Genomic DNA, 21,839 nt, shown 5'->3' on the forward strand with positions numbered 1-21,839 from the left:
TGGTTTGTGAGCAGCTTTGAGTTTAATTAATGCTTTTGGAGAATTCCCCTCAACAATCAAACAGGCTGTGCTGGAGTAAAACTTCAGCACCTATTCAATGTTTCAGTTCCTATGCATGGACATTAATGTCTTGCTGTCTTAGGATTTGGAAGAGATAAATTAACAAACAGCTTCAGTTGTCCCCATGTGCCTTTTTATTTTCTTCCAGCTTTGCTCTCCTGAAGTGACACAGTAGTCAGTCTTTGTCTAAGACAAGATTCCCTCCCACCTCCAGCCCTCAGGAAACAAGGCTGAGGAGCACCTTTCCAAGCCCCTCTCTGCACAGCTTTGGGCATCAGGGTTATTTTGAGACGTTTTGCTTCTCAAACACACTCAGGTTTGGCCCACACACTTCCTCCTGCTGTGGCCCAGTCTCTGATTTGGCTCTGTTACACTGGCTGGAACCTTCCAGTTTGAATTAGTCCAGCCTCAAACAGGGCAAACCCATCCACTGGATTGTTTTTGCCCAAGGATTTGGGTATACTCAGTGGGTAATGCAGAGGGACGGGGACACACAATGTTTGTCTCAAAAGGACTGGATTTTGGGTGAGAACAATCCACATGCAATGTTGGATTGCGTGTGTAATTGTGGTTGCTGAAGGACGTTACCACTGTGTGTAAATACCCTGGACAATCCATATGGGCTGCTCAAGTTTTCGGTGGGATATTTGGCTCATCCCCCTGAGATGTTTAATCCCCATGGCTGGTGTTGCATTGATGCCTCTGGAAGTACCTGGCAATGTGTTGTATGAGAGGACCATACAGTATTTTGCCTGTGAATTTGGGGAGTTGGTTGGTTGGGTCTGTGCTGAGCTGGACATGACATCCCCAGGCTGGGAGCAGGGCCAGGAGCCCACTTTGCCTCTGGAACAGTAATGACTTTTTCCAAGGGAGAGGAATACTAGTTTTTTTAGTAAAACTCGATCAGGGAACGTGGTCAGGAGGAATTTCTGGAACTCAAGCAAAAACACCCAGAGAAAATCACTAGAAATCAAGCAGCTGAGCCAGTGGCAACTTTGGGAAAGGAGCTTTTGGCCAGTTTGCTAATACCCAGGTCTGCTGAGAGTGCCCCTGAAACCAATGCATCCATTTAGCAGAACAACTTGTCCTCCTCTTTGGGTCCTGCATGTGGCTCATTAGGGTAATTACTGATGAATTAAGGCAGCTTGGCTGAGCGCTGGGGCTGCGGGTGTGCGGGCTCCCCTGCTGGCAGGCAGCAGGTGTAAATGAACAAGATCTGTCAAAAAGGCTGATGACCCTCTTAATTCACAGCAGCAAACTGGGGACAGAGGTAGTGCAGCAAGTTTAATAATTGATATTTACTTGGAAAGGTTAATGGCAGCAGTGATGCTTCTAATTTGCTTGCCTGTGCAAGACCTTGTCAGGTCAAATTGTCTCAATTTGTTACTGTGTGTGTAGGTGTAGTTTTCCTTTAATGAAATTTGGAGAAAAGAAACAGGTGGTGTTTGGAGCTGAGTGTAACTCAAGAAAAGCAGCAAAAGGATCCAGTCTGGTAACAGGTTGGGTGAGTCTGTGCTAACTTTAAACAGCTGGCAGTTTAGTCCTTTTGAATTAATTCTAGCAACCATTTGCGCTTGGGAAGGTGAAAGGATTTGGAATGGCATAATTTATTTTTCCTTTAATTTGCAGCTGTCTAGGAGTTGTTTAGGTCAGAAGTGTAATGATTTTGACAGGCTTTGATGTGTTCCTAGGTGGGAGGGAGAAGGTTGTGGATCAGAAATAAGAAAGCTGCAGAATTCAATGGGCATTTCTGTACTGTATTAGGGAAATTGTAATTCTGCCCTGTGATGGTTAAGTGGTTCCTATTTCAGGGTGAAACAAAGCACCTGCTGTGTCTGGAAGGATTGGAATTGGCAGGTCAGATACTTTACATCCAAGAGTTTCATAAGAGCTGGCTGATGACTCGAAACCAGTGGAGTTGGGTTTTGAGTAAGTGTAGAAAGACCCAGATGACAGAAGAAAGCTGGAGTGCCAGTGTTATGAAAGGCTGTAATTATTGGGGTATTACCATTTGTCTTATTGGCTTGGCATCAATCCTAGGCAAGATAATGGCATAGCTGAAGTAGTAATTGCTTAATAAAGACCTCAAAAAGAATAAAATAAGTGAATGACAATCATTTAATGTATTTAGGAAAAAAAATCTCACCAAATTTACTTAATTATATGTGGAATTTAAAATTTGATGGCTTATGGCCAATATTGATGTAGTATAGTTTGATTTCTCTTTTTGATGTTGTTGACCTAGTTATTAAGGAAACAGACAATATGGATTGAACATCATGAACTTCAAGTGGATTATTTCTTGCCTTGATACATGGTGTGGACAGTTGCAAATGCAAGCTCCCTGTTGTTGGGAATGATTCTAGCAGATCCCAGCAGGGATTACCTCTCATTGCTGTGCTGTGCTTTTGAACATTTTGACATAGGAGGAAAGATGAAATATTGGTCTAGATAAAAGTTTTTAGGTGGGCAGCATATTTGAAAGGTGGTGGACAAGGAGTGAGACAGGGCACTGCACTAGAATGGTGCTTGTATGATGAGGTGGCCATGAAAAAATTTTGATTTCTATCACTTAGATGTGTCTAAAAGTCTTATCTTGCAGAAGATACTGTATTGGTGAGGTGTAAGGTGGCAGAAAGGCATGCAGAATAAGGACATTAATAAGAAATATACTGAGCATGATATTTTCTTCTTATTTTTCATTTTACTTCTGCTACCCATGCCCATACAGGGCTGTGCACTCTGGATGAGAACTGGAGCTCATTCTCCACACAATACCCTGAACATTTCATTAAAATATTGACAGACTGTGGGGCACTTATCTGGCAGCAGTGTCAGACATCCATGGAGTGCAGTGGTCAGTGCTCCCAGCACTCAGATTGCTGTGCCCACATGGTGACAGCCTGTCCAGTATGCCCAGTGCCACAGGGACAGGGCTGCAAGGGCTGCACCAGCACCAGGAGCAAACCCTGCTGGCTGCCAGCACCACCCTGGAACAGGACAGCAAGAAACAAAGGGATTTTATTGCCATTAAAAATACCAATTTGTACAAGCCGACATTTTAAATAGTGTAATTTAAATGGAACCAAACTGATATGAATAGAACCTATTAATAAATTAAACACTTCTTTCCACCCAATATTTCACGAGGGAATTAGCAGAATAATTTGTTAGTAAATGAGCCCAGGAATGAAGCTGTGAATGACATCTATCCTACCCCTCTCCTCCCCCTGTAACACTCTCTGCAGATGTAAGAGGAAGGTTGCTGTGATTCAAATGTTGGCTCTCTCACTTCTGTCCAAACACAAGCACAACTTCAGGTGAAGGGAGTGGGATGATTTAGCAGTCAAAGCACAGCCTTGGCTGTAAGAGTTAATCCTGATGTGCTCCAAATTCTGTGCAGCATCTCAAGCAAGCGGTTTCAGCAAGTGTCCCTCAGTGGCCATCATGACCTGTCAGGGCACATCTCTGGGCTGGGAAGGATGGCCTGGGTGGGTCAGGCAGCCCCAGCAGTGCCCCAGCTGAGGAGTGCTGGGAGCGGAGTGAAGGGGCTCTGTCTGTCTGTCTGTCTGCTCCCCCTCCTGTCAGGCACAACCTCACCTGCTTCCAGGAGTGCCCAAAGCACCTTCCCTGCCACGCTGGTGAAAAGCAGTGTGGACACAGAGGGCCGAGCCCCACTGCAGAGGAGCCCCCTGCATTCCACCCCTGCCACGGTGGGTGTAGGAGCGAAACATTGACTGAACTGCCGTCAGCAACCTCGGGAACAGGTGGCAGAGCAATGCTTGAAAATCTCCTTTTTCCCCCTCCTTCTTCTCCCTCTAGATGAAGGTCCCTACAAGCAGAAGTGGCAGAAATAGCGAGGAAGACAGCATCAGGGAGGCCACAAGCTCTCAGCGGAGCAGCTCAAGGGACCGTCTCAGTGATGTAAGTACCGTTCAGGAGAAAGCATCGCTTCACTGCAGCAATTCCCGCTGCTGACATGGCTTTTCATAAATCTTGCTGAACAAATGTTGGCATCCAGAGGTCACTGTGTAATAACTTTTTTTTATGTCATGATTGAGTGTTACGGCATAAGTGGTTGAGCTGCCTTGCAAACACTATAATCATGGTGCAAATAATATGATAAGCGAAAGATCAAGAGATGGGAAAACAAAATGGAATTGTTATTCCTTGGGGAAAAATGGCTTGATGGTTTGTTTTGTTTTTTTTTTTTCAAAGAAGTTGTGTTAAAAAGCTTTTTACAGCATCCTTGGGTTTAACTGCTGCACGTAATCACATAGTTTGGGTGCAAAGTTAGTTCATCTAATTTTATGCTTCCTGCCGCCAAGATATGAGAGGGTTTTGGGGGAAAGCTGTCTTTCTCTCAGGAAATTCGATGGTACATTGAGTGAAATGTTATGATAAAACAAAAGCAAATGGTGCCTTAGTGTGTAAACACACAAATGGGCTTTTGAGTCACCAAGAAATCAATGGCAGTGCTGGGATAATTTTATACGAAGGCTTTTTGTGTTAGCAATTAGCATTTCGCCTTCATTAAAACATGATTTTTTACTAATTAGGACCTTTCCCGTTAGGAGAGATTTAAATGAAGAACAATAATCAAACGCTGGCACGAGCATGTCTGAAATATTAAATTTGCCATTTCAATGGCAAGCCACAGAAATCCCAGAGCGAGTGGTTTTCATGTTGAGTTCTATTAATGTAAAATATGCTTCATAACTAAAACCTGTCACAGAAAACGGCTCACACCAGCTAAATTCAATTGGACAGTTAATTTAGCTTTAAAATTGAAAACACTACCTCCGCTTCAGGATGCAAAAGGAAGAGGGGGGGAAAGCCTTTGATAAGTGTAATGTATTTGCTATTAAGGCTTTCAGAGCCCGTTCTACAGGAGGAAAAGGGAGAAAAAGGGGAAAAAAATGGCTCCCACAAATGTGTTTAAAAGCTGAAAGTATTTATTAAAAATGTCAGCAGAAAAGTGCTTTTGGCAGATTAAAGCGGGATTCAGCTTGACAGCTCTGACAGGGAAATGTGACGGGGGAAAATTCTCTCTACATGTTTGGAGTGTGAATGGGGCGCTGTAAACAGCCGACGCAGTGGGAGGAAGAGAAAAATAACATGTCCTGTGATCTGCTTCCAGCACTGCCAGCCCACGCCCTGGGGCCAGGCAGCCGGGGGGGCCTGGGACAAACCCCCTTGCTGTGGGACATCTTGGGCTGTGTTTTAGTCAGAAAAGGGGGTGATTTTGTGTGTATGTAAAATATCCCGTATCCACATCGATGGGATTCTCTGTTCCCCTCCCCTCAGCACTCCTGATGGGTGTGTGAGCAGGAGAGCCTGGGAGCTGCACTGAAGCTGTAGAGTGGGGCTGCAGGAAGGAATAACATATTCCAGCTTAGCCATTAGCTTAGGTCAAAGCGTTAAGTGGTCTTGGAGACTTTTCTTGTTAAGCCGATGCACTTCCAGTATTTCTCCTCCTTTCCCTTTGCCCCCAAAGTTGCAGGCTGAGCCTGTAGGAATTGACTCCGAGTGCCTAATTCCTGCAAAATCTTCAAAGCCTGTTCAGCAGCCAGTGAAATTCAGTGGGAAACAGGCACTCTGTTCTTTTTTAGTCAGAGGAGACGTTTGGGCAGTGCCTGGAGGCCGGGGCACACTTCAGAGCTTTGCTGAAGCTGCTCTCGTGACCTGGCGACCCATGGCAAATGAGAATTTTTCAAATTAGTAATTAAACAGTTTGAAAAGTAAGGTTCATGAATCACAGAATGCTCTTCGTTCGTTATTTGATGAGTGCAATTTAGCTTTAATTACATATAACACTGCCTCACGTACTGGTACATGTTCTGCAGCCTATTTAGCGACTGTCTCAAAGTCTTAGAAAGTCCCAGGGGTGCAATCAGATGCTTTTCCCCATTTCTGTGCAAGGGGATGAGGAGGCAGACTGGTTCTCTCACTGTAGAGAGGGAGCAAGGAAAGGGAGAGGAGACAATAAGATTCTACTGAGTGTTGATTCCTGCAGGATTTTCTGTCCAGCATGCTTGGTCCCTGCTGGCTCTGGAGCTGTGTGTCCCAGCACACAGTTTAAACACTGGAGGGGCACAACTCCTTGCATGTCCTCAGGATCAGGAGCACAGGGCAGTCAGGATGTCCAGGGAAGGCAGGGATGGTGTTTCCTCAAGGCTGGTGGTTACAGAGGCTCCAGCACCCAGCAGTGCCCCTGCAGATGGATGCTCTGCAGCAGGAGGCACCTGGGCTGTTCCTTGGTGAGTTTGGCCTTCAGGACTCTCTCTGTGCTGCCTTTCCCCACTAATGGGGTGAATGAGGCAGGAGGTGACAGGTAGGGCAGCACCCAGCAGGTGTGGTGGGGAATGTGCCTATCACAGTGTCAGCTGTAGTGGTGCCATCTCAGGAGCACTAGATCCTCCCTCCAGCTCCTCTGGTCCCCATTTCAGAGGGGCTGTTCTGGGCAGCTCAGCCCCTCCGTGCCATTTGTTCCTTGAGGTGACTTGCTCAGTGGGATGGCAGCAAGTTGTTCTTTATTTACATTAATGCATGTCATTAGTCTCTAATGGACCGTGAAGTCAAGAGGTGGCCTGGTCTGTGGTGAAATAATTGCACTCTAAAGAAAACTGAGGCAAATGATTGATTATATTGTGCACACACACACACACACACAGACAGCCATTGGTTCATCCACTATGAAATCCAGAGCATTTTGCTCCTTCCTTGCCACAAGTAAAAATTCTGTGGGGAGAGAATGATACAATTTCATGGTGAGACAGTAATTGTCTGGCTTGTGTAGTAAGTCTTTCCAGACATTACACCGAGTGCCATTTATTATGGGTCATTGAGGGAAAAAAATGCTTATTATGATTTAGTGAAATCATCTCTGGCTGCAGAGGTTTGATTTGTTGAGGCTGGGCTCTTCTTTGGGATGATGAAACTTCGGAGCAGAAAAACAGTGAAGTTTTAGCCCAGGTTTTGTGGTGCAGAGAGGAGATGGGAATCTGCCACTTGCTTATGTTCCCAGTGTTGATGTAAAATTCCCTTAAAAACTACTACAGAGCCAACATCCTTGTTACACATGTACTCTCAGGTCTTCTACAACCAAAACAGAGTCAACAGCCTTTTTTCAAAATGGGATTTTCCTCTGCTGCCTTTCAGTGTGAGGTAATTGGAAGTTGCCAGAGAATTAAGAGCCAGATAAGCCATATTGCTATTTTGTTGTGTTGACCCAAGTAAAAGTGGAAAGCTTGGGCATTTTGTTTTGGTTTTCCCCATGTTCCATAATTGTCCTAATCTTTTCTGATGTCCTGAACAGTCCAAAAATCCACACAGAGCCTTGTATAATGGCTTGAAAAAAGGGTTTTTATCTTTTTCTTGACCCATCAGCTTAAGAACTGCCTGCTTTTTAATGGATTTTCTCCCTCACTAAATTGAATGGATCGTCCCTCATTATCATTTAAATAGAAGCCTCACTCCCTGTGAACATGGAAAATTTGAATGTGGTAGTAGAGCTGTGATAATTTGAAATATTCGGAAGGTGGGGGCAAGGAGGGGGAACAGGCGGCAGAGTGCAGAATTGCTGAATGTAATTGTCATGGATTCTCAATTTTGTTGCCACAAGATGGGAAAATAGACTAATAATTGTCTTCCAACCCTAGTAGAATAGTTGCCCTAGTTAGCTGAAGCTAACACTCTAATTGTCATGGGGGCACAGAGATGAATGAGGATGTATGCAGGGCACAGCCAGGGCTAAATTGAGTGATATACTAAGGCAAAGAGCAAATTGGCAATTATTGGCCCAGCTGAAAAGGTTGGCAGGTGTGCTGCTTTCTCAGGAGCCCTTAGGGGGAAATTGGAAATATAAAATATCGACCATAAATACTCGCTGATTAGGAAATATGTTGCAAGAGGTGCTGGCCACTTAAGAGTCAAAACTCTCCTTTTCAAGGGATTGGCTTCAGCTGTGCATAAGACCAGCAAGCACTGCTACTAAGTTGTTGAGAGCCTTTTCCTCTCATCCCCCAGGCTATCTTTTCTAATTTTTCATCATCCTATCCTCATATGTTTGTTTGTTTTTCTTTAAACGTAATAAACGAAAAGCAGCCTTTTAGGAAATGCAAAGATTTTCCTCTCTTTAAATGTTCTTTGATAAGTGTTTAGCATATTGTATAGGCTAGATATAAAATTCTCTCTGGTAGATGAATACAAAATAACTTGTGTGATTTCTAATTCAAGCAGTTGACTGTGATCTGCTTTTCTTTGTGTGCCATCACAGGCACTGCCTCCCCCTTCCCTCCTACTCCCCATCCCACGTTTCCCCTCCTGGGGCACAGGGATTAGAGCAGCAGCAAGGTACAAAGCTGCAGGTCCCTCCTGTGCGCCTCAGGCTGAAGTACCTTGCCAGAAGCACGATCAGATGAGCCTCTGAAGTGAGAATCAGACCACAGTCACACCACAGCTCCACATTTATCCCCACTGTAAACTCTGGTGCATGTGGGATGCCTGCTCTTGGCTCTGGCAGCGTGGCAGGGGGACCTCAGAGCCGTGATCAGGGGTGTCACAGAGCTCATTGAAGGAGTTTTTGGAAGGCCTGGGATAGTAATGTGTGGGCTGCAAACTCTTTGTGGCATGTGCTGTCCTTTGTTCCCCATGTGTGGCACACTGGAATCTGATCTGCAGAGTGAAGAGTGGAGTAAGGCCATCCTAGTCAAAAAATGTAGCAACAGGATAGTTTTAACATTCCTTCCACAAACCATGACTCTTGGGAAGCTGGTTTGAATATACATGGATATATCATGAAATATATCATGAAACCTTGCAAATCCCATTCTTCTGGAGGCAAAAATGCCCATCCCTTCAGCGTGCTGTCTGCTTTTCTCTATGTCCTACAAAACCCCAAATGCTTGCATGGAAACAGCTTCAGCAGAAATTAAGTTCTAATCACTGGCACAAAGTTTCAGTGAGGGATACTTAGGAAGAAAGAAAGTCTGGAGGAGTTTTGTGAAGCTGGCAGAAGTGATGGTTTGAATGGGAGCAGCAGGTTCTGTGCATTTCTGTGAGGTCTTTTCCTGTTGTTTCTGGCTAGCTGCACTCAGTTTGGTCATTCCTGGTCAGTGGGCATCTTTCCTTCTCCTGTAGGAATACAAGTGTCTTGTGAGGAAGCTGTTCTGTAGCTTATCCAGCCAGTTACAGATGTTCAGACCTTGTGTAGTTTGATATCTTACCAGACTGGTTTTGCAGTGTTTCTAAGCATAACACTCTATGTTTATCCAACAGAATAAAGTCAGTGAATTCAAGAAGGAGCACATTCAAGCATTGCAGGGCATGCAGATTGTTCATCACGTGTTGTGGTTATCTTGTCAGGTCCAGGTTCCAATCTCAGCGAACATCAGATGCTCTGGTGACCTTTGCCATGTCAGTTGAACTCACTGTATCTATCAGCAGGCAGGAGTGTGGCTGTGGAAATTAATTGCATTAAGGGTCTCTGTGTTAAGGTCTGGCATATCTCCTGCCCTTGGCTCTTTTTGCCCTCCTCTCCTCTTACCCCTCTCATTCCAAGATATTTGAGTTTTATAAGGGATTTGTTTGGGAAGGAAACATGAGACTTCTCCAGTATTCTAAACTAAACCCATATTCTGTTGTTGAGTGCTCTATAAATGACCAAGGGGAGGGTAAACACATCTAATTCCTGATGCCTCTGCCCTCTCTGACTGTGGAATTGGGAAAGAGTGGGAGGTGGGGTACAGCTGAGGTGAGTGTCATCCTGAAATGCTATAAAGCAGAAGTCAAAATCAGATCTCTCTGTACATACTGTTGATTACCTCTGCTGAGTGCTAACCAAGCAAATCAGGCTTTTGCAGCACTGGGCCAGATGATAAGCTTGGGCCTGTGATTTGGCACTAAGTAGGAGCTGGGAATTCTGCCTCAGTTCCCTCCTCAGGTGCCATTGGCACATTTGAGTCTTTCCCTGCCTCAGTTTCCACACTAACACAAGGATGGCATTAACAGCAGTGATTGGAGGCTGTTTTGGGGACTGTCCTGTGGCACATGGGAATAGCTATTGGCTGAAAACAGCCATTTCAGCTGCTGATTTGGAGGTACTTGATACACTCCTGGCTTCAGCCAATGAAATGGCACATGTCATAAAAGCAGGAATGAACTCTTGACATTTCTGGAATATGTTAATTTGTGTCCTTTAGCCAAAGAGGATGGAAGGGAGCACTACAAATGACCGAGTTTTGTGGTCGTGCTGCCATCACCTGCATTTAACTAATCCCCTTGTAGTTAGGTTTTATGTCAAGGACACAAAAGATCCAACTTGAAACCTGCCTGACCCATTGAGAGTGGAGAATTGGCTTGAGGTGCCCTTTTACCTTGATTATTACTGGATTTTAAAGCCCTTCCTGCTGTCTTTGGAGTTCAATAAGTAACCCAATAGCTTTAAGAAACTGAACAGAGGGTGTCTTAATTTCTTTTGCATCATGAGAGCAGTGGAAGGCCATGCTTTTATTTATATAAGGGAAATAACTTTTTCCTGTCAATTTAATAGACAATCTTGGAAAACCTGCTGCAGGTTATTGGTGAGATTTTCTCATTATTTTCTTTTCTAAATTGTAGTTGCCATTTTTATCACAAAGAAAGAAAGAAATCTTTTAAATACAGCTGCAGATAGTGTAACTCAAGCTCTCAAGAACATCAGTGGGGGGGGAGGGTAGTAGAATCTTTATGCAGTAAGATTTTGCCTTTGCTTCCAGAAAGGTGTATTTTTTTATATCCAGTGTAATTAACACAAGAGCTATCCCCGGGTAGAAATAATTCACTCTGTGACATAACTGAAATGTCTTGTCTGTGCTGTCTGGTTTTGTTTTTAACCTTGGGCTTAAAAGGAACCAAAAATCTTTAGTTGTAAAAGAGCACATCATCTGCAAAATATTATAAGCCATTTATCTTTATGCACAAATGCCACCTAGCAGTGCAGCATCATTAAATGCACAGACCATACTCATTTTGCCCCTAACTAATAACAGTCTCCCTAGGAAAGCTGGGCATTCCAGACAGCCCTGGAAGAGGCAGGAGCTGGTGCTCAGCAGGCAGAGAGGCTGCTGCCCTCCCTGAGGCTCTGCTCAGGGTTGCTGTGCAGCTGGAGCTGAGCTCTGGGATTCAGTGTCTGCCTGGGTGGGGTCACAGTCCTGGCTTTGAGCTGTGTTTGTCAGCCCTTTCCTGCCTGCTGTGGTTTCTCCAGGCAGTGTTTGGGGGCCAGAGCTAAGCCTTCTTGGGTGCTGGTTTGGGTTTCAGTCTCAGGTGAGCTCCCAGGCAGGTGCTGTGCTGGGGGGAGCAGCACCAACAGGGATGTGGCTTGCTGGGTACCACGGGCACCATGGTTTCTCCTGGCAGTGTTTGAGGGCCAGAGCTGAGCCCTTTTGGGTGCCTGAATTGGAGCTGATTTGGGTTTCAGCCTCAGGTGAGCTGCCAGAGCTCCCAGGCAGGCGCTGTGCTAGTGGAAGCAGCACCAAGGGGATGTGACTGGCTGGGTACCACGGGCACCATTGTCCCCTGCTGCTTGAGGCCCTTCTGACAAGGAGAAAATTGGCCAAGCCTGCAAAGAGCCTCTTTGGAGAGTGAGAGTTGTGTGACAGCCCTCCATGTAAGTGCTCCTGTCCTTGTAGGTAAGAGCCTGGGTGAGTTGTTCCAGCTGAAGCCTTGCCCCAGTAATTACTCCTGCCAGACAAGCACTCATTCACTGTGAAAGGAGGTTTCTTCAGCGTTGGGTACATGCCAAGTTAAACTTCCACTAAGATTTCTTGTATTTGCAGCCACAATTGATTACTTTTCTCATTATTTGATCTTGATATAGAGACATACAGACTGAGCCATGTTTGTATTAACCCCCAAAGATTTTTTTCTTTAGGAACATCCATCACAGTTGCATGCAAACCTTTCTGCTCTGGCACTTGTAGCTGATATTAGCTGGGGTTTTTTTCAGAATTGCTACATGTGACAATTGGTATAGATCTGCCTAAAGAGCTGCAGTGTTCCCAGCTAACCAGAAAAGCAATAGTGGTTTGTTAGATGTGCAGAAAAATGCATGCAAACAGCCCTGGAGAATGTGGAGTTATGCATAAACCTAATTGTTGGAAAAGATTTTACGAGTTGACTCCAAAGTATTCACCAGTTACTAATTTTATATATGCAAGAAAAAATCTGAGGGAGGGGGAAAACCCCACCCTTTTTCACCACTGATTTTTCAGGAAATTTGATGTTAAAACTTTTCAGAGAAAAGAGGCTCTTGGATGTGAAAAATACCAGAGTCAATTGCCATTCAGTTTTCATTATTTCTGATGTAACACTTTACCCAACAACTGGTTTTATTGTTTTCTACTCCGTGGTTTTAAATCAATGGTCTGCAGATTCCTGGGGTTCTTGGACAGCTTGGGATGCCTGAAAGTTGTCTTAAGAAAAGCAGGTCTGTTGTTAGTGTGCTTGAGTTTGTTGCCCAAGAGTCTGCTCCATCCCAGGAAAACATTTTGCGTTTGCACAAAGCTCAAAGATGGAAAATAACTGTGAGAGTGAAAATGCTCTGAGGCTGTTCCCCTAGAGAGAAGCTGCTAATGAAACCTCTTGTTTCTGTTTTTGGTTATTATTTCCAATTTGTTAGACCTTGTCATTCTTGGTTAAATCTCAGTTGATGGAGGGCTGGAGTGAGAACTTTCCACCCTTTTTCCTTTTTTTCCTCCCGCCTTTCCAAGCAGGTAATTTGCCTCCACATCATTTCTGTGTTTACTTTAGGTGAACTGCCTGGTCAAGCTCTCCAAAGTGTTGGAACACATAATTGTGTTCAGCTGTTTGGCATACTTATGTAGATAGCAGGATATTGTTATTAACCTTTTTTTCTATACAAGGCTGAATTCCATGAGTACTTTGGGGTATAGAGTACGTAGAGAGAGGACTAAGTTTATCATAGCTTCTCAAAAATAGAATTAAATGCCACTGCTCTTCATTTCACTGGTCTGTAGCTTTATTTCTGGGCAGTTTATATTTAGGAGGTTTATGAATAAATCCCATTTTTTTGTAATGTTTGAAGGCGGTGGCCAAATCTGTGTTCAGCATGCAGAAGGTGGGAACTCAGATGCTGTTATCAGTATTGTCAGTGCCTCAGGCTCCCCTGTGGGAGCTGTCCCTTCCCAGCAGCACAGAGGTGCAGGTGTAGCATGCCAGGGCTGGGGACTGCCACCCAGGCACTCCTTGGCTGCAGACCTGTGTGTAAGAGCTGGGTCACATCTTTCCTCCTGTGTGGCACTGAGAGGGTTAACAGGGTGCCCTCCTCCCACACCCACATAATTGTAGGACTTTGTTCTTGTCTCTTCTTGGCTTTGGGAGCTTTTCTCCATGGGCACATGGCTGGAGAATTGCCTGTCTGGTGTCAGAGGCACAGACAGTGGCACGGAGCTGGCATGGGCAGAGCAGGAAGACAATTGTGTGTTCCACTGAGAGCAGGAGTCTGGAAAAGGTTTCCTGTGTATATCTAGGTATCCTCTGATCAAAAGGCTTTCAAACTGCTAGTACAAAGGGACTGTTATCTTGCTGGTGAAAAATTACAAGTATTTGCAATCAGTTTGCATCAATCTCTTTGGGGTATTGTGCTGTGCTGATTTAGTAACGTGATAACTTCTGGCACTGCTGCAAAAAGACAAAATAATCCTCACCATCAGCCTGCAACAATTCGGTATTTTTGGTACCCACTAGAACATCAGTCTTAGAAACAGGACTGCTAAGACTCCCTGGATCTTGTTTAATAAAATCATGTAGTGAGGGCATCATGATTATAAATCACGCTTGGAAATTGGCCTGCAGAGTACTTGCTGGGTTATGTGGTGTCGTGTGTTCCTGGCTCCTTTTTAATTTCCGAAAAGAAGGCATATAGCAGCAGCTGGAGCTAGAGGTGGAATTCATTTAGCTGCTTGGAGAAAGCCACTGCCAGCAAAAACCCAGCAGCTTGACAGTCTTTGGTTGTAGAGTGAGGAAAGGGATCCAAGTGACTGGAGCTGGTGTAATGAGAAGGAAAAGAACCAAATGATTTGGCAGCATGTGAAAGAGGTAAGGATGTGGTAGAGAAAGGAGCAGGAGGAGCTGAAATGAAGAGCAGGAGTAAACAATGTAATTTAACTTATTCAAAAGGGACAGAGTGCTTATTAAAGCTCTGAGAGATGATAAATTAGTGCTTTGCTGCTATTGTTATTTCAGATAGAGTTGTCATATGGTAATGCTGCAGCAGTGAAGGCTGGAGGCTCACAGATTCATGGAGGGGAATGGAAAGTGGGATATTTGGTTAAATGATTGAGAGTTGGAGTCGATGAGGCAAAATGTGCCAGCCTGGTTCTGGAGAGCATCTTCTCATGTGCGTGCTGTTCCCAGGGAGGCGCCGGCGTGTCCTGAAGAGAGGGATGGCTCAAAGTGTGTGTTTTCTGCTGCTCTGAAGATGTATCCCACGCTGAGAGCTTTACCTTGGTCAGGAGGAGCTGTTGAAGCCCTGCTCTGGCTTATGAAACCCTGCCTGAAATAGCCCCAGAGCCCTCACCTGGAAGTGCTCTCTGCCTGTTACCCCTGTGGCAGCACACAGAGTAGCAGGAGTTCATTTGAGGTTGTGGAGTTTTCCCCTAAGGAATACTGGGCTGGGGGAGGGAATAGCAAAATGATTCTTATCTTACATTACACAGAATCTCTTGCATTACTTACTGTGGCATATTGTTTCCTCCCACAGAGTTCTGCTCAATCGCTTTCAGGAAGAGGCTACTCCGTAAGTCATTTTACAGCTAATTCTTTCACTTCTGTTGATGTTGATTGCAGAGGTTTACACTCCCTATTGCTCAGCCACTGGCATGAAAGAAATGCAGAACAGAAACAGGGTGAGAGCACAGGGCTGTCATGCACCTGGCAGGGGACAGTCCTGACATGTGGGAGTGCATTAAGAGCCTCGGGGCTTCTTAATTTAATATTGTACTTATAGGGAGGGGATTTTTTGGTCAGTTGATAGTGTATTGCAGCTAGATAGTCACCTCTGGAGAATTACAAGACCTGAGTGGAGAGAGTTTTCAACACCAGCAGATGATTCCTTTCTCTCCTCCCTCCCCCATCCATGTTTTCATTTGTGTATTAATACGAGAATCAAATACACGATTATTCCCATTTTACAAAGAATTGCAGCCCTCACCATTGTAAACAACAAGAAAGTCAATATTCTCTTATTTACAAGCCTCTGAGTTACAAAACAAGCTCCCTTGTTTTCAGGGGAGGGTGTTGCTGATGTTTCCTTCACAGGAGTGCCACAATGTCTGAGAGTGGTGTTACAGGGTCAGGACAGGTCTGCCTGTGTATGCAATGTACCAGACATGTTTAATTGTCCTTTTCTGTTCATATGTACCTTATTTGTGTGTGCAATAATGACATTTCTTCATATAGAGGTGGATTAATTTGTTTGTTTTGGGTATATTTTCTGCTCAGCTGTCCCAAAAGGCAGGCACAGACATGACTGAGTAATACAGAAATAGGAGAGGGTGTGAGAGGCTTAGCAAAGTCAACATGAAAATTCCTGGAATCACATTATATCTGACTCTCAAAACAAATGTATGGTGGGGAGATATGATACCCTGGTTGTTCTGACAGTAAGTCATGTGGAGTGCAAAGGTTCTAGATGAAGGTGTATGCAAATCCGAACATGGATGTCTCAGTCCAGCAAACAACTCCTGCCTGCACTGATTGACAGTAATTGCTGTTTTCACAACCTCTGCCATGATAAAGTTTTGCCTTCTAGGTGAGTGGTCCCAAACTGTTTCACACCAAGAGCTAAAGCTGCTCATTCTCTGTAGAACCAGAACAAGGGTGGATTTTATGTACTTCAGGAAGTTGATGTGGAGGCCTGGAACACATTTCTTTTTACTATAATCATCAGAATTAGTTACTTTCAATAATTTGTGTTGTAAGTTTAGGGTGATGGAGCTTGCTGAGCTTCTACCCACTGCACAAAGAGAAAAAATTGCCAGGCAGTGCAGAATTTATGGTCCAGTTTCATAGCAACACAGTCCCATGCTATCATGCATATTATCAGAAACTCATAATACAAGATTAAGTACATTTACATCATAAAACCATTACAAAATAACATATGACTTGAAAAGTCTCTCACAGTTTTATTGAAATAATGTCATGAATTTTTAGACAGTAGTTATATGTTTAATGAGTATCCTCCAGTATCCCAGGTGAGTATCATTGCTTAATTCATTGAGGAATGAGAAATGTTTGCTCTAGGACCCATTAAGTGCTGCTTTCCATACACTTGGAGAATCAGATTCACCTAAGCTTCTAAAGGCAGATGCTTTATCTTCTATTTGTCTGTAAAATGCCATGCATGCCCATGGCACCACATAAATAATAATGAATCATCTTCACAGATTTTATGACTGAGTGCCTGGTTTGGGAGCTAAACAATTTCCCAGTGGCTATAACATAGGTTGCAAAATTGTAATGGAAAAAGGCCAAAGAATTCTTCTCAGAGTCTCAAGGCCAATAAATCATTGGACTGTTTTCTTCCATTGCTGGCTATTCAGAAATTTACTTTTGTTTCTCAGAGAAATGATTTCGAGAAAAAATTACTAGCTCCTTCTCTGTGCATGTATGGGGACAAGGTTGTCTTATTTTGCCAACCCATAACTTCTCAAGGGAGGTAAGAGCTTTCTGCATGCCAGGGCAGTATTTTGAGATCATGAGTAGTGTGAAATGGCATTACTTTTCTTTATGGATTGTCATTTTCCCTGTTAAACTGTCTTCTGCCCCACCATGTGCCAGCTCTTGAGGCTGCCTTGTTTCCACCAGGACTCTGATGCTGCTCTAATTTGATTTAGCAAAAGTCAGAGACTGCCACTTCCATTGGCCCAAACTCCCATGGAAAGCTGATTCTTGCAGGTAGCACCAGATCCAGACCACTGGCCCCACAGCAGGACTTGTCCATAACATCTATAACAGTTCTCATTTTCTCACAAAAGCAGCTGTCTATGAAACTTTAAGTCACTGTTTTGGCTCTGCCCCTGTTTACATGGGACGGGCTGTTCCCCAGACATGGTGAAAGCAGTGGCAGCAGGAGGAATGCTGGAGACACTGCTGTGCTGGGTGTTCCTCCTGATAGCTGTGTTGTGGAAGACTTGTGGAATGATGATCTGTATCGTTACTTGGTGAAGTTCTTGTACTGGCTTCCATCGGCAGCTGTTTAAATACCACAAACTATTTTGTGTGTGCTCAATTTTAATTACCTCGTTCTGAATCCCCACTCTGCTCCATTCACTTGCGTCAGCTGTCCTTGCTGAGATGTTGGATTTCAGAAACATTTGTAGAAAATGCACATTTTAAGGAAATGAGCATTTGCCAAGAGAGAACTTAAAACCTACAGTAGGAATCTTGCATGAAAAAAATCTCAGTCCAAAGTTTGGCTCATCCAGCTGAGCCATCAAGGCCTGTCCAGGCAGTCAGAGCAGGCTCATTGGTGAAAAACCTCAGCAAATGCCTCATCCATGAAGTGCAGACTCTGGAGCTAAAAGCAGGAAGAAAAATAAATGCAAGTGTCTAAATAGCTAACTCCTGAGGGTTGGATATTCCAGCAACTTCTTTGACTTCAGGCTTCCCATGGAACATTAGGTGCCTAAATAAGGAGCATGCTTGAAATAGCTGTGAAATTTTGGTCTCATTGAAGTTACATCTGATGAACTTCAGATGTACCTAGATTTGATAGTATTGCACCTAGATTCAATTTGAGCCTCAAAACCAGCAGTAACAGTGACTTGGCACATAGTTTGAGTCTCCTGTACATACCATAGACAAAACCTCTTAAAACACTATTTCCGAAAATTAATTTTCAAATGGCATTTACTTTTACTGGGATAGGACAAGACATTTCTATGTCTGTGCTGCTGCTGCAGCTCTTTCTCTCCTCAGCAGCATGTGTTTCATATCCTTATCTCACTAAATGTATACTTCCGCTGTGCTGAGAAATGGAACACGAGTTTGTTTATGGAGGTTAATATCTCATTCCCTCTATGACTTGATGGTTACATTTGTGTGATAAACTACTCCAGCCATTTGTCACATTTCCTGCATGCACAAACAAGATTAGTGATCTTAGTCAGAGAGGTCTGTCTGTCTTCTGAGCAGACAAAACAGATTCTCTTTTTGGTTACAGGATGAGAGGCCTGTCTACCTGAAAATGCACTGATTTGTTAAAAAGTACACAGAGAATCAGAGTTAGAACTAGTTGAGGTTTCTATACATCACTGGTACATATCCGCCCTGTGGATGTTTGTCAAGTTTTTTTCTGGTAGTTAACTTAGAACTAAACATAGTTATAAAGTAGTTACAATGAATATAAGATAATACATACAGTTTGTTATTAATGGCTAAAAAGTTGCAGTTGTTTATGAGGTTGAGCACACTGTAGAGACAAACCCAAGCTGCAGCTGAATTTGACTCAGTTTTGTAGAGAGGATGGAAAAGGATAGAGCTGGGGAATATGTGGTAGCTTAAAAAAATAAACAAAAAACCTCTTCCAATAAATTATGTAGTTTATTTATAGAGCATCTGTGCAGCTGTTCGTCTTCTGAACTGGAAGGGGGTAAAATATGGGAGTGAATGAAAGAATAAACTTGAAAGCATATGGCAAATGGATAGCCAGTGAGCCAACCTGTCTGAGTGTGCCTTGGAACAAAAGTACAGGAGGATGAGACGTCTTTGTTTGGTTTTATTTGTTCTTGAAAGGGTTTTTTTTTTTTAATAAAAACAGTAACATACTCTTGGCTACAGCAGCAGCTGATTTTTATTCTGAGCTTCTGTAGAATATCAAAGTCTTTGTAGCCTAGTCAAATCCCTGGCAGCTGATCAAATTCTGTTGATTTTACATCTTCCTTGTTGAGCGCAGGAAACCAGTGTCTCAGATAACTCAGGCTGGAGCTCGTGGATAGAGAGAAATGTGCAGAACACCATAAGGCTTGCAGAGACCCTTGGGCCATCCAGAGTCACTCAGTGCTATCTGCAACCTTCATTCCTCCTGCTTGGTGATGTAGCATGAGAACAGTTATCCCCTGGGTGAAGCTGAACCTGAGGTGACTCAGGAGAGGACTGGGTAGGCTTTGAGCACCCTGAGCCCCCTGCACTGTCTGCCTGGACCCCAGTCTGCCCCTTCCTGGTGTTCTCTCAAATGATCTTGTTCATTTTTGAACTTGTTCACTGTTGAACTTTCCAGCCAGTTTGGATCTTTGCTGGCAAAGATCTTTACAGCCATGCAGGACTCCTCTCCTGTGCTGTGTGCTCAGTGCTGCTGTACAGTGGGGCTGTTGCCCAACAGAGCTGCCCACAACCACCCTGCCCCTGTCAGATCTCTTTGGCTCGTGCCCATGCTGGGACAGCCAGTTCTGAGCTGCATTCTCCTGGTTTGCAGCACAGAGATAGTGCCCACCTCAGTAGGAGGGAGGACAGGTACAAATGGCTGCAAAGTGTTGGAAAATCATCAGCAGAGGAACTGTTGGCTCTGCAGGTTTATATCCCCTGTAAAGCTCTTTCCATGGCTTCTCTCAGTTTTGTGCCAGCTCAGTGCAGGTCTGTGAAACCCTGAAGCAGATGGTGCCTGCTAAGGAGGCTGCTCTCAGGCCAGGAATCCTTGGTGTGAGCATGGGCAGCTTCGTGCCTTTGGTGTAGTGGTTACAGGGGCTCACTGAAGATCTCACCCCAATCCACTCTGTGCTTCCAGGATGCCCTTGTGCTGTTAGGTTGGAACCAAATTATCACTTGGAAAAGTAGCTTGAGCAGCATTTTTTCTGTACAGACCTTGAGTCAGTACCATTTCCCTCATGGATCCCTAGGATGATTGTATACCTTGACATCTTTGAGATGGCCAAGGAAAAACTGATGTCCTGAGAAGGATAAATTTCTCCATAAAGATAAAAAAATTATTGCAATGAAGCATGTCATACTTCTGTTTGGGAATTCCTGAGCGTGCTTCCCTCATGGTGTGGAAGCACACTCGGTTACCAGAGGCACATTGGAATTGTGACAAACAGGGTTTTTCCACCTGCTGCTCTGTCACACACTAATGAAAAATATCTTCTCTAGGTGGGTAAAGTTTCTTGGCTGGGCTGGAAAATTCATTGTAGTTTAGGACCTCTGATAAATTAGCATTTTTCTCTGCCAAAAATCAATATTGGAAACAGGGCTCTTGTTATGACTCTAAAACTCCTTGAGCTGGAGCCAAAGGTAAATGATAAAACTGAATTTAATACGTATTTCCTATAACGGTGTGCCTGTGGGCTGGCAATGTGAGCAAGACTTTCTGGACAAGATTTATGAATAAAGGAGTGTTAATTCCAAAATAAGTATCAATCAATCTCCTTTTGCCATGATGCCAAGCATAAGAGAGGGACTCTAATTGTCTTTTTCTTCTGGACAAGAAAAAGAATGGCAGATCAGTCCCCTTCAGGTGGAACAATACTCTGTCTTCTTTGAAGACAGAGAAAAGAAAAAGGAACTATTAAAAAGTGGTGTGGCCTGCACATGCAATGACAGCACAAAGGATTTAAAAAGATAGAAAAATAATAATATGGAATAGAAGCATAAAGTATTTTGAAAGAAGTTTTCCCTGTAAGATACCAGGAGTTTTACAGAGAGCTAGGAATAAAATGATGGGTATCAGTCCAAAGCATTTAACTTCTGCTGGTTTTCTTTTCCCATGTTCCTAAATAGCCTCACTTCACAAAAATTATCCCCATGCTTGAATTCACCTGGACAGGCTGAGGTCACTGAATAAATAGAGTTTTGTTTGCTCTTAGTGCTGTGTGGGATGGAGCCAGGTTGCTGTAAGCCAGCTGAGGAGCTGGACCCTTGGCTCCAGGGACTGTCCCATAAGCCATGAGCTCAAATTGAGCTGAGTAATTAGTACACATATTATTCCAGATCCGTGGGAGCTCTTTTGAGGGTTTTTGAAACGTCCCATGAAAAGCTTAAGCAGAAGTACAAACATAAATAAACTACATACTTCAGCTTTACAAATATTGAAGTCCATGAACTTCCTTACAACACATTTTCCTTTAGAAGTTCCCTTTTTCTGAAAGTCTGTTTCTTCTTAGATGACCTCTGCTTTTAATTAGGATGAAAAGTCCCATGGATTTTCACTCATCTCCACAGCCATAAGCAAGCACAAAGGGCCCTCTCTCTGTCTGAGTTCCCCCTGCCTGAGCAGTGGCCTTGGCAGAGGGCTGCCCCTTTGTCCCTGTGGCCGGAGCGGGACGGGCTGATCCCGATTTCCATAAACCCCCCAGCTGCAGGAGGCACGGCCAGCTGACACCATGAGCCCCTCGAGGGACGGCACATATGACTTGTGTGTGATTTTTGCCCGTGTTTTTAATCTCCCTGCCGCTGCCCTCGGCCCGGGGCACCGGGGGGAGCGGAGCTCTAATCTGACTAGAAAGGCGCTATTGTTAAACAGACGCATCCCCCGAAATTCCCAGTGCTCCCTGGCTTTTGGGCTGGGATAACCTTGCTGTCACCGGCCTTGCACGCTAAAATGGAAACTTGTCCTAAATCCATCTTGAATTCACCAGCCTGGAAAGGATTACATCCTGCTGAAGAGGAAAGGCAGAGGATTTTGAGAATATCTGGTCTTTATTTCTGGACCTTTTTGATTAAGACTGTCCTGAAGCAGTTGTGCCTTATACGTGCTGGAGTTTTCTTTGTGTAGCAGGGCAGGG

At 44.1% G+C, this 21,839-nt stretch overlaps 1 protein-coding gene across 16 annotated transcripts in view; it reads left to right on the top strand.

Moving 5' to 3' along the window:
* The window catches only part of FBRSL1 (fibrosin like 1), a 495,150-nt gene that overhangs the window by 211,127 nt on the left and 262,184 nt on the right, over positions 1 to 21,839 (top strand). For 14 of the 16 annotated variants that reach the window (XM_064726492.1, XM_064726486.1, XM_064726485.1 and 11 more), the window contains exons 3-4: positions 3,883 to 3,984; positions 14,822 to 14,857. In XM_064726492.1, the coding sequence (XP_064582562.1) occupies positions 3,883 to 3,984; positions 14,822 to 14,857 (138 nt within the window). The remainder of the gene's footprint in view (positions 1 to 3,882; positions 3,985 to 14,821; positions 14,858 to 21,839) is intronic. The other 2 variants (XM_064726482.1, XM_064726487.1) reach the window with 1 other exon arrangement.

The sequence above is a fragment of the Zonotrichia leucophrys genome, chromosome 15 (assembly GCF_028769735.1).
Source record: "Zonotrichia leucophrys gambelii isolate GWCS_2022_RI chromosome 15, RI_Zleu_2.0, whole genome shotgun sequence".
Lineage (NCBI taxonomy): Eukaryota > Metazoa > Chordata > Aves > Passeriformes > Passerellidae > Zonotrichia > Zonotrichia leucophrys.